This window comes from Rhinolophus sinicus, chromosome 17 (assembly GCF_057876585.1).
Source record: "Rhinolophus sinicus isolate RSI-liver-muscle chromosome 17, RSI-T2T, whole genome shotgun sequence".
Taxonomy (NCBI): Eukaryota; Metazoa; Chordata; class Mammalia; order Chiroptera; family Rhinolophidae; genus Rhinolophus; species Rhinolophus sinicus.
The window spans coordinates 183,271,705-183,283,876 of record NC_142517.1 but is presented as its reverse complement, the minus strand read 5'-3'; the positions used below and the strand labels follow the sequence as shown (position 1 = coordinate 183,283,876).

General features: G+C 42.2%; 1 protein-coding gene across 1 annotated transcript in view; it reads right to left on the bottom strand.

The window, feature by feature from the left end:
- Positions 1-5,729: 5,729 nt before the first annotated feature.
- LOC109455121 (aldehyde oxidase 4-like) overlaps positions 5,730-12,172 on the bottom strand; it is a 113,649-nt gene continuing 107,206 nt past the window's right edge. Inside the window, exons 36-38 of the mRNA XM_088793953.1 lie at positions 10,142-10,327; positions 8,108-8,275; positions 5,730-5,980 (exon numbers count right to left, since the gene is read on the bottom strand). Coding sequence (XP_088650079.1) covers positions 5,927-5,980; positions 8,108-8,275; positions 10,142-10,327 — 408 coding nt within the window. The 3' untranslated portion in view covers positions 5,730-5,926. The remainder of the gene's footprint in view (positions 5,981-8,107; positions 8,276-10,141; positions 10,328-12,172) is intronic.

Sequence of the window (12,172 nt, the reverse complement as noted above, 5' to 3'; positions counted from 1 at the left end):
GTGAAGAAAGTTTTCAGTCATTATTTCTTCAAATAGGTTCTTAATTTCTTGCTTTCTCTCTTCTCTTGCTAGTAGTTCTATGATGCAATGTTGTTATGCTTGATGTTGTCCAGAGGCCTCTTAAACTATCCTCATTTTTTTTTTTTTTGATTCTTTTTCTTTTGCTGTTCTGATTGGGTGCATTCTGCTACCTTATTTTCCAAGTCGCTGATTAAATCCTCTGCTTTATCTAGTCTGCTGGTGATTCCTTCTGGTGCATTCTTCATTTCAATTATTTTATTCTTCACTTGTGACTGGGTCTTTTTTATGGTTTATTTATTTATTTATTATTGTTGCTGTTGTTATTATTATCTTGCTTGCTATCTCTTTGTTGAAGTTCTCACTAAGTTCCTTGAGCATCTTTATAACCGTTATTTTGAACTCAGTGGGTTGCTTGCCTCCATTTTGTTTAGTTCTTTTTCTGGAGTTTTCTCCTGTTTTTTTCTTTGGTATGTATTTCTTTGTTTCCTCATCTTAGCTGCTTCTCTATGTTTGTTTTTTTGTATTAGGTAGATCTGCTACTTCTCCAAGTCTTGGCTGGGTGACTTTACGTAGTACGTGCCCTTGTGGGGCCCATTGGCACAGACTCCCTGGGCACCTGCTCCGGATGCTCCAGGAATGTCCCTTGTGTGGGTTGTGTGTGCCCTTCTATTGTATTTGAACTTTGATTTCTATTAGCACATTAGTGGGTGGGATTGACCCTCACACTGACTGGCTGTGGGCTTTGGCCATATCCATAGCTTATGGACTGCTCTGAGGGGGCTTACCCTATGGAATGGGATTTGCCTCAGTGGGATTTGCCTGTTGTGACTGCTCTTTGCGTGTGTCACTTGTGGGGCTAATTGGATGGTGCTCTGCTGTGGTCTGGCTTGGTGACAGTGCTGAGCCTGGAGTTACTCAGCAAAAGTCTCAGAGCACACTGAGGCCAGCTGCTGCCCACCTGGTGACCATGGACCCCTGAGCATTGTCCAAAAAAGAGTGCAATGTGGGCAGGGCTGGCTGCTACGCTCATTCCCTGAAAATAACACCTAGCCAGACAATCAGCTCTAATGCTTCTTTTGGAGCAAAAATTAATTTAAGACCCGGTATTGTTATGTTATGTTATGTTATGTTATGTTATGTTATATTAAAGAGTGGGTCTTATATTATAGTAAAATAATACAGGGTCTTGTATTAATTTTTGCTCCAAAAGACACATTAGAGCTGATTGCCCAGCTATGTCTTATTTTTGGGGAAACACAGTAGCTGAGAAAATGCCTCTGGCATTGCTTGAGTTTGGTGGGGTCCCAGGAAGTGACCAGGGTGGAGTGAGTGGAGCTTACCAGGCCAATACAAATTCAGATTTGGTTGTGTGGAGGAGTGCTCAACACAGGAAAGATGGTTTCCACCTGCTAGCTACACAGGAGAAGGACTCCACACAGGGAAAATTGTGACTCACTCTGTCCTCATCTTGACGTCACACAACTCAGTCTGTTCCTGTATGTCTCTGACACCTCCCAACTCATTATCCCTCCACCAGAGCCCGGGGTGAGTTCCTGTGAGTGAGTCTGTGAGTGGGACCTTTAAGGGTACATCTGGGTTTCCTGGAGCCTTGTGTCTAATCCGGTCAGTTGGAATCCCCACTCTTTTTTACAGCCAGATGCCATGGGGCCTCTTCCCAGCATAAATACTCCAGGCTGGGGAACCTGGTGTGGGGCTGGGGTCCCTTCCTCCTCTGTGGGGAACCTCCGTGGCTGAGATATCCCTCCGAATTCTGAACTGCCACGAGGAGGTGTGGGGCTGACCTGTTCCGCCTCTCTGCCTCTCCTAACAGTCTCAACATGGCGGCTTCTTTATATCCTTTGTTATAAAACTTCTGTTCAGGCAGACTTCAGATGGTTCTCCAAGTTGATCATTCTATAATTTAGCTGTAATTTTAATCTGGTCACTGGAGAAGGCAAGCACAGTGTTTATCTATTCCTCCATCTTGGATTCTTCCTTGATCAGCTTCCAACTTTCTTTACAATTCTAATACCTAGGTCCCATCTTCATGCACCTATGGAGATGAGTGTTTACGAACATGTGCATGTACTTGGGTGTGTATGTGGCAGTTTCACATGTGTTAAATAGTTGCTGAATAAATACATAACAAGGTCATGAGAGGAGAAGTTGGAGATGATGCTGTGAATTAAGGTCTTCAAGTCAGATATCGGATTATGCCACCTTTGCTAAAAATACCCCCAACAGCTCTCTGAGGTCTCAAAAATAACGAGCAAACTCCTGGCCCAGTGTGAAAAGCCCTCCACAATCTGTCCCTGCTTCTGGCCTTAGACTCTCTTGCTCTTCAAAAACAATCTTCTGCCCCAATCAAACTACTCTTCTCATCATAATTCTTCTGCTTAAACCTGGCATTTCTCTACCTGAAACCTTCCAATGGCTCCTGTCACACTTAGCAAAACCTGATATGCTTTCCATGGAGGCCTCACGGGATTGGCCCCGCCCATCTCTCTGAGCACATCTTCAACCGCTTTCTCCCTTGTTTGTAATCTCTGCCACATTGGCCCTTTCCCTGCTTGTTGACAGTGCTGAATTCTTTCCTGTCCCAAGGCATTGGTGTATGTTCTGCAATCTGCCTCAACTTCTCTTTTCTCAGACATTGGCAGGGCTGATGCCTTCTTATTTGAGTCTGAGTTCTTTTCTGATGACCCAGTCTGAAGTAGCACCTCCTTCACGCTCTCTGTACCACCCCATTTCATTCCATCTATAGCACTCATGTTTACCTGACATGGATTCTTGTTCACCTTTTTAGCTGCTTTGCACATTGGAATGTAAGTTCCATGATGTCAGGGACATTACTTTCAACTCACCACTATATCCCTGGGCCTAGAAAGGTGCCTACCCTAGAGTAAATGCCCCATGAGTATTTGTTGAATGACTGAAGAAGGTTCTTCTATGTCTGCAATGCTAACTACCTGGTTCCTGTCCCACTGTGATTGCCCTCCCTCCCTCTTTATCTAACACCAAAAAGCAGCATCAAACCTCCCTTCTCTCCTTTCTCTTAATTCCAAAAGCACCAGTAGATCCAACCAATTGCTTCTTTACTTTTCATTTAACAAACCAGGAACCAGGAAACTAGGTCTTATCTGCCACTAATGGTTGGCTGTCTTTTCAATGTTTGTGTCTAATTTTCTAATTAGGTAATAAGCTTCTGGAGATTAGAATAGCTAGTTGTATCCCTCACAATGCTCAGCATGAATGACAACTTGTTCTTTGCAGGGGTTAATAAATGCTTGACTGATTACCTAAACTACTTTAAATGAACATTAGTGATTCATTCATTCATTCACCAAGTAGATGTTGAACATCTATCTCGCACCAGGCCTTATCCAAAGTGGTAGAGGCACAGTGGAAAACAAGATCTACAACTTTCTTACTCCAAGGAGTTTATGGTTAAGAGGAGAGACAATTAACCTGTGATTAAATATTTACCATTGTGAGAAGCATAGAACAGGGGAATTAGCTTTATTTTGGGGAGAGGGATCAGGGAAGACCCTAAGGGACATCTAGTCCTGAAAGATAAGTAGGAGTTAATTCAATGAGAATTGGTAATGGAGGGGGGCCGGCTGGGGAAAGAGAGACTGGACAGAGGCCCTTCTTATGGCTGCTTCCACTTAGGGAAAAACTGACTCAGGGATTGCTTTTAGGGGTCCACAGTTAGTTCACCACCTTACTTTGTGCCTTAAAAAAAGGGAAACCAGTGAACACAAAGAGCACAAGATTCCCATTTATAGGAGCAGGAATGCTGCCAATGAAAAACATGGATCATTGTGTTTCAAAATGCTTGGGATAAATCCTTCAGGGCTGATATAAAATACAAGCATTTAATGTATAAGAACAGCTTTAGAATACTATAATCAGATTATGGTGTTAGGGTTGGAAGATATAAAAGGACTTCGGATTAAGGGAACCAAATATGTTAATTTCTGAGAAACTGAAAACTGACCTTGAATATTTTCAAACTTGTTTCAGCCAGGGAACCTTTTGTTTGAATGAAATCTTATGAAGTGTGAACAAATTAAACACAAAGGTTACTGCTTGGCTGAGTGGGCTGGGGGTGAGGCCTGCAGTTCTTTGGTTTTCTCTTCCTTCAGAAACCCCCCAGGTTCTGGGAGCTCAGTCTAAAAATCATTCACTGCAGAGTGAAGACAGACTTGATCAAGGTAGGAGGCTTTCTCTGCCAAATGTTTCTCTCAGATCTCATCCAAGACCATGGGAAAAGCAGCCACTGCATCTTTTCTTTTCTTTTTTTTTTTAAAGGAAAAAGGAAGACTAAATTTCTTCACTTTTAAATGGATTGTTCTGGTGGGTGACAGAAACTCAAATCTATTGACTCAGGTGCTTGTATGTTTGTTATGAAAAGGTATTATGAGTTACACCAAAGAATCATGTTACTCAATGACAGAATTAACATTGGAAATGATTCTGCCCTTCCCCATAACTTAAACAAATCTATTTCTGGGAAAAAAATGTAATGAATCCTGTTCACTGACGTAAATGGAAAAGTACTGGCCACTACTTCTGTGTCCCTGGTGTGCTGCTGTCTGTTGTGAGCTCTTCAGAAGCCAAAGATGGAAAACATGTGAGCAAATCAACAGTGGAACACTTTTTAGGACCCTTGGGTTGGTCATTAAATGCCCATGTTCCAGACCGTCCATTCTCAACCTTTTTGACTATGAGGCTTCTTCCCATTCCCTCCCAGCTCCAGGTGGCCACAGGGCTTATGGGAAGCTGGGTACCAGTGAGGCCTCAGGCTGTGAGGGAGAGGGGTTCTCTCCACCACAGTCGAGGGAAGTCCTGAAAATCGGTACCTTGAGAACTGTGAATCTGGAGGAGAGTTTGCTCCTTTGGAGTATGAGTGGGGCATAGAGAGAGTTTGACATTGGTGTGACTAGGAGGTCACCTGCCAAATGAGTCGCATGTACCCTTCCTGCCCCTGGGTCTGGATGAGTATGAGGAGTGGGCCTGGACGGTAGAACATCTGGCCAAAAAGGAGTATTCTCAAGCCTTAAGAATTTCAACTTGCTTGGGACCTGCCGTCCCTTTCTTCTTTCCTATTTCTCCCTTTGGAATGCTAATGTCTATGCTATGCTCTATTAGATTAAATAGAGATCTGATCTGGTCAATTATTTGAAAAGTATCTGTTTTTGGGATACTTGCCATGTATTTGGGAAGCACATAACATGTTTGGTTTCCTAGGTTCACAGCTGGAGAGCAATTTGCCTATTTATGAGAAGGACATGAATTTGGGGGCTTAGGTGTGGAATAGTATGGTCTGAATGTTTGTGTCCCCCCAAATTCATATGTTGAATCCTAACCCCCAAAGTGATGTTAGTAGGAGGTGTAGCCTTTGGGAGGCGAAGAAGTCATGAGGTAGAGCCTTCCTATTTGGAACTAGTGCCCTTATAAGAGACCTCAGAGAGCGCCCTTTCCCCTTCCACCAAATAAGGACACAGTAGGAAGATAGCAGTCTGTGCTCACCAGACGCCAAATCTGCTGGTACCTAGATCTTGGACCTCCTAGCCTCCAGAATTGTGAGAAATAAATGTTTGTTTTTTATAAGCCACCTAGTCTATGGTATTATGTTTTAGTCCTAAATGGACTGAGACAAACCCCCATGATGTTGTAGATCTTCAGGATAATGCAAGTAAAAGTAATTTTGACCCTTTATTATAGATTTTGGTGAAAATTTGCATCCTAAAACATAATCATGCAGTGACCTAAACTACAGAGAATAATTAAAACATGCAAAAATTACCCTTGACAATTGGGAGCCAACTTATATTTTGCTCTGGTTTGAAAATGTTAAGGTCAATCACGAACTCTTTCATTTTCTAAGGAAAATGTAGGATTAAGACACACGGATGGACCAAGGTGTAAATGTTGAAGGATCATCTCTGGGTATCTGAAAAAGATCAACAGAAGGAAGATGGTTACTAATGACACATTGTTATGGTGAACAAACAAAACAGAAACAGACTCACAGACACAGAGGACCAACTGATGGTTGCCAGGGAGGATGGGTGAAAAAGGGGAAGGGATTATGAAGTACGACATAGTCATGGGGGTGTACAGTACAGTATAGGGAATATAGTCAATAATATTGTAATAACTATGTAAGGTATCAGGTGGGAACTAGACTTATTGGGGAGAGCACTCCGTAATTTATATAAACGTCTAACCACTATGCTGTACACCTAAAACTAATATAATATTGAATGTCAGCTGTAATTGAAAAAATGAAAAAACAAAACAAAAACCTTAATAAACAGGTCAAGGAAGAAAATCTGTTTAATCATCGCAACAAAATAAAAGCTTCTGAAATTCACAGCTGTTAAAAAACAAAAGGGGTCTGAATTCTGCTGGTGTGCCCGTGGGGCCTTTGGCCTCTATCCCTTTCTCCTGCCTGGAACACAGTCATGACATCAGCAGTGCAGCCAGCATCTTGTAATCGTGAGATGAAAGCCACACTCTGAGGAGAGTGGAACAGGAACAGGGAAGCAACCTACATCCCAGATGGCATTATTGGACTGCCCTGGGCTCCAGAACTTTTTTTGTTTCTGAAAAATAAATTTCTGTCTTGTTTTTAAAAAAATTGCTGTTATATGAAAAAAATTGTACTTAAGAAAAATTGTATTTTTAAAAAACAATAAATCAATGTCCACTTTATCCTTATCAAAATCATAATTTTCATGTTTCTTTTAGTTCTTGAGTCATAAATCTCCTTATTCTCATAAACATCATTTTTTTGGATTGATTTATTGTCCCTATTATTATTATTATTATTACTATTATTTTATTAGTTTCAGGTGTACAAAGCAATGTAATAGTTAGACATTTAAACCCCTCATAAAGTGATAACCCACCCCCAAGCTACTACTCCTCTGACATCGTATATAACTGTTCCAATGCCATTGACTGTCTTCCCTATGCTGTACTCCACAGCCTGTGACTATATATACCTGCATATTTACAGTCGACATTCAATACTATTCTACTTCAGCTTCAGGTCTATAGCGCATTTGTCAGGCATCTACACAGTCTATGATGTGATGCCCCTGATAAGTCCAGTGCCCGTCTGGTACCTTACCTGATCTTTACAACATTGTTGATTGTATTCCCCCTACTGTATTAACTACCAATTTGTATTACTTAATATCTTCACCTTTTTCACCCTGACCCCAACCCCATTCCCATCTATCACCCTGATCAATCTAGTACCTATCTGGCACCATGCCTACTTATTACTATATTGTTGACTATATTCCTTATGCTATAACCTACATCCCCATGACAACTGTGTAACACCCAATTTGTTCTTCTTAGTCCCTTCCCCTTTCACCCATCCTTAATTCCCCTCCCATCTTAAAGAAGTCCCTCTAAGAGTCCTTGTAATACTGGTTTGGTGGTGATAAACTTCTCATAAACTTCTTATGTTTGGAATAAGATGCATCTTATTCGGAGGCCCTGTAATTTCAAAGGCATAAAGTACAATCTAATTTTATGCCAGCAACTCATTTAGGGCTGCAGTAAGCAGCTGAATACAGGAATAGTCTCTGATGATAGTTCCAGATATGTTTTTAGCAGCTGGAAAATGGAACTATATTCTATTAATGTGTACCCAGTGACTTGATATTTTAAGTTATTTTTATTAATTTGCTTAACAGATACTTTACAAATAATTGACCAGATCAGATCTCTATTTAATCTAATTTGGTTATTGAGGTAATTAAAATATCACATCAACTGCATTTCAACCAAATGTTTAAAGAAATAACCTACTATTTCCATTTGCTATTAGCACTGACTGAATTGGGTGTGTTTTTCTTTGGGGTCAGAAACAATGAAACCATCATTTAGAGAGGTTCACTCACTTTGCAGTTGCTTTGAAGCATATAGTAGAAGCAAGTGGAGGAAAAATGAGAATTTTCATTGGAAGAGATGAACCTGCCCTGTAAAGTTTGTCATGGTTACCAAATTTACGCCAAGAACCTGAAAGATTACAACAGGAGCCTCTCCTCACGACCCTTACCATCTCCGTAAACTGATCCATGCAATTCATTCTAATCAACTCAGGAGTTGCTGGGCTATTCAGGGTGAAGGTCGTGGTCAACCCTCTTTCTCTTCGGGCAGCAGTCACTGCATCTTGTATGGCAAAGAACACGGAGGATCCCAAGAACATTCCAGCCTCACCCAGTCCCTGAGAAGGAGTGCAAAAGGCCATCAGAAATGCATGGTTGTTTTAGCACTAATTTGTATTCACACACACACATGCGCGCGCGCGCACACACACACACACACTCACTCACTCACCTCTTCTGACTTTATTGCCCTCAGAGTGGAGTGTGTCTGACTTGCCAGAATTGATTCCCCTCATGACGATTTGTGTGTGGGGTCCTCCTCAGGGTAGCCCATGAAAATGCCCCAGGACATCAGGGTAGCAGGGCAACTAAAAACTCCTGTTCCTCCACCCAGGTCAAGAAGACCAAAGCCCTTGGTGCCCTGTAGGGTACTCCAACTTTGGTTTCAGACCATTTGTGTTTAATCGAAGACCGCAACAAAACCACAATCTTTGTAGCTGAGCTTGAAAGACAGTGAGATGGTTGCCTCTGGACTGCTGACTTTTCACATGTGCTCACTTCCCTGGTGTGGGTTGGATGCTTTTGAATTAAAAGTGTGGGGGCATTGTATTCTGAATAATTCTCGTACTGATTTTTCTTCTTTCTTTCTTCAAAGTCGTCTGGTCTTTGGTCTATGTCCAGGGCTTTAGAAGAGAAATGGGACAAAGTACCCTAAGTAAATAAAGACTACCCCAGGCTGTGGTTTTTACTCTGAAGCAGATGTGGAAGGACAGGGGGAGCTGGTGAAAGAAGTGGTTTCCTCTGAGGTGAGGAGGAAGGGATGTCTTGTGCCCTATTTGGAGCAGAACCAGCATGAAGGTGGCTAGACCTCAAGAGGCAGGGTCAGTCAGGATAGTCGTTAGAGATGTCCCTGGCCAAAGTCTGGTGCACAAGTGGAGATAGAGGCCTTTCATACAGGAAGTCTGACCTTCCTTCCAACTTTGACCTACTCCTGAGAAAGAGGGAGAATTCCCTGTAAACCTGAGGTTAAAGATGCCATCTGTACGGCCAGATATGGGCTCAGAATAGCACTTACTTTGGAGAAGTTGTGTTTTTGTGTACTTGCGTTCGAGAACCTTTCCCTTAAGTCTATATGGGCCATTGAGACCCCCCTTGGCTACAGGGAACATGGGTCAACACCTCTTGTATCAGTGTCTATTAAAACCTCAGAGAAAATCAATGGTCAGGGAGAAACTTGTTTGAAAGCCCATGCTGACTTGGGAAGGGTGTGAGAAAGGAAGAATTGAGTCTGGAGGACATGTGGAAAGGGTGCACAAAAGAAAACTCTGGGCTGGTGAAATTTGCCTAAAACTTCAGTTTTATCTCATGGTGGCACTTAGCCTAATGAATCAAGATGTTTGACTCCTCCTTTAACCACCTTGTTTGATTTAAATTAGTTTCATGATATCTCTCAAGAGTGAAGATTCTATTTGGGTTTCTGAACATCAGTGAGCACCACTTTGTCATGAGTTTGTTTTTCTTTTCCCATCTCCCTTTGGGATCTACAATTCCAAGGAGTAAGCAAATTCAGGAGACTGTTTCATTACTTCTTGAAGGATTATGGGCTCAACTAAGCACCCCTCCAATTCATGTGCTGAAGTCCTAAACCACAGTACCCCAGTACATGACCATACCTGGAGATAAGGTCTTTAAAGAGACAATGAAGTTAAAATGAGGTCTTTGGGGTTGCTTATAAGAAAAGGAAATTAGGACACAGAGAGAGTGACATCAGACATGTACACACACAGAAAGATGATTACGTGAGGACACAGTGGGAAGGTGGCTATCTGCAAGCTAAAGGGAGGCCTCAGAAGAAATCAAACCTTGATCTTGGACTTCCAGCCTCCAGAACTGTGAGAAAATATACCTCTGTTTTTTAATTCATCCAGTCAGATATTTTGCTATGGCAGCCCTAGCAAGCGAATAGAGAGATCTCAAGTTCTTACCTTGGATGAGTAGATGGCTATGGGGTTTTGGGAATGCACCAAAGTGACATAGAACTCTTCTGGTATTTCAGCGACAGCGGGGATTTTGTAGTCATTTGTACCCCGAGAATAAAGCACACCTTCTGGGGAATATTTCAGTTCTTCTGTGGTATATAATCCCATGCCTTGAATAAATCCTCCTTCAACCTACAGGCAAAATTTTCCCAGTTTATAAGCAAAAGATATTGATTGGATAAATACTCCCATGGGATCGCACATGGCGCTCTGAGCAATAGTGAGCCATTTGGGAAAGCTCTATGACAGACTTTACAAAAGGTCCTTCAGGATCTGGTGCCTGCCATCCTGCATGGCCTCATCCCTAGCTCTTCTTGCCCAGCTATCCCGCATTCCAGGGACCTGACACTTGTCAAATTCCAGGGAACCCTCCAAGCTCACCAGATTCCTTCAGACCTCCAAGTCTTTGTGAAGACAGTTGCCCCTGACTCTCTCCACTGCTCCCCAGCTCAGCTTGTCCACCTGGTAAACTCCTATTCACCCTCCAAGTTTCCAGCTGAAGCATAACTGCCTCATTGGAGCCTTTGGAATCCTCCCACCATCTCCTGGGTGGATTTAGAAACTGCTTCTTCCGGGCTCACTGCATTTGAACCCATTCCCCCATCAGGGTGGCACTCAGAGGGAATTTTCCTTGCTCAACTCTCTCACTTTTGCTCTTGCTTCTCTCTCTCTCTCTCTCTCTCTCTCTCTCTCTCTCTCTCTCTCTCTCTCTCTCGCTAATTTATAAGTATACTGAGTCCTGGCCTTCTTGTATCGTGTACTTAGCATGGTGCCTGGTACATAAATTCTCAATAAACTTCTGTTGAATTAGATAAAAAAGAAGCTAACATTAAAGAAACTGGAACTAGAATAAATGGAATCAAGACACTATTTATTATAATATTTGGATTTGTTAACTTCCTTTTATAAATTACCATGGAGAGTAGATCAATGTTAAACAAGGTGGGTTGGAAGAAATATTTCTATTAAATTAAATATTTTTTTGTTAAAAGCCATGTTGAGTTTTAATTGCAAGCTATTATGATCTTAGAGAAAAAGGCTTAAGGTCCTATTTAAAGGGGTTGTCTGCCTTGAGGTTAAACAAATTGAAGGAAAGTCACAGTTTGCATTTTATTGATTTGTAAACAAACTTAGATGCTGCATGTGGGTCTTTCCAAATGCTTGCCCCTAAAGGAAAGACTGAAGTCCAAGAGTTCCAGTCTAACACACTTCTGGTTTTCTTTCCTTTTCCAATGGGACCAACATAGTGTTTTCCCTATCATAACATCTATATTTTTGCCTTTGCTTAAGCAATAAAGAGGCAGGAACAAGCTGGGAGGAGGAGATAGGAAGCGGAAAGGGAGTTGAGGCCTGAGGCTAGCTTTGGTTCTCAAACTTTACAGACTTAAGATGAGTTTCAGGTACGGATTAAATGGGCAGATTACAAGTCCCAGTTTAGCAAAGTTATGATGGAGAAGTCTGCGCCTGGGTGGGCATAGGAATCCACATTTCCAATAAACACTATAGGTGCTTTTGTTGCAGAGTCTGAGGACCACATTTTGAGGAACTCTAAGGGGACAGTTAAATTTTTCCTCAGAAAACCCAACGGCCAATCTAGGTAAACCAATCTCTTAGGATTTAGGAGGGTGGGTAGCTGTTGGTAGACGAAACTACCACAAGTCTGTCAGGGTTAATGCCAAGCTGCTCAACCTGTCCAGCTACTGAGGTCTAGGCTGTGGACCAGCTGCCTCACTTCACCTGGGAGCTGGTGGGCAGGTCTGGGGTGAGGTGATGCAGCTGGTCTGTTAGCCCCACTTTGAGTAACAAGGCTAGAAAAAAAAAAAAAAAAGCAAAGCTACACCAATAGCTGGAAAGATTGTAACTTAAAGTTTAAAAAGCCTGTGGGTGGGAGGGGAGTTCTCTCAGTTGGTTAGAGCACGAGCTCTGAAAAACAGTGTTGCCGGTTTGATTCTGATATGGGCCAGTGAGATGTGCCCT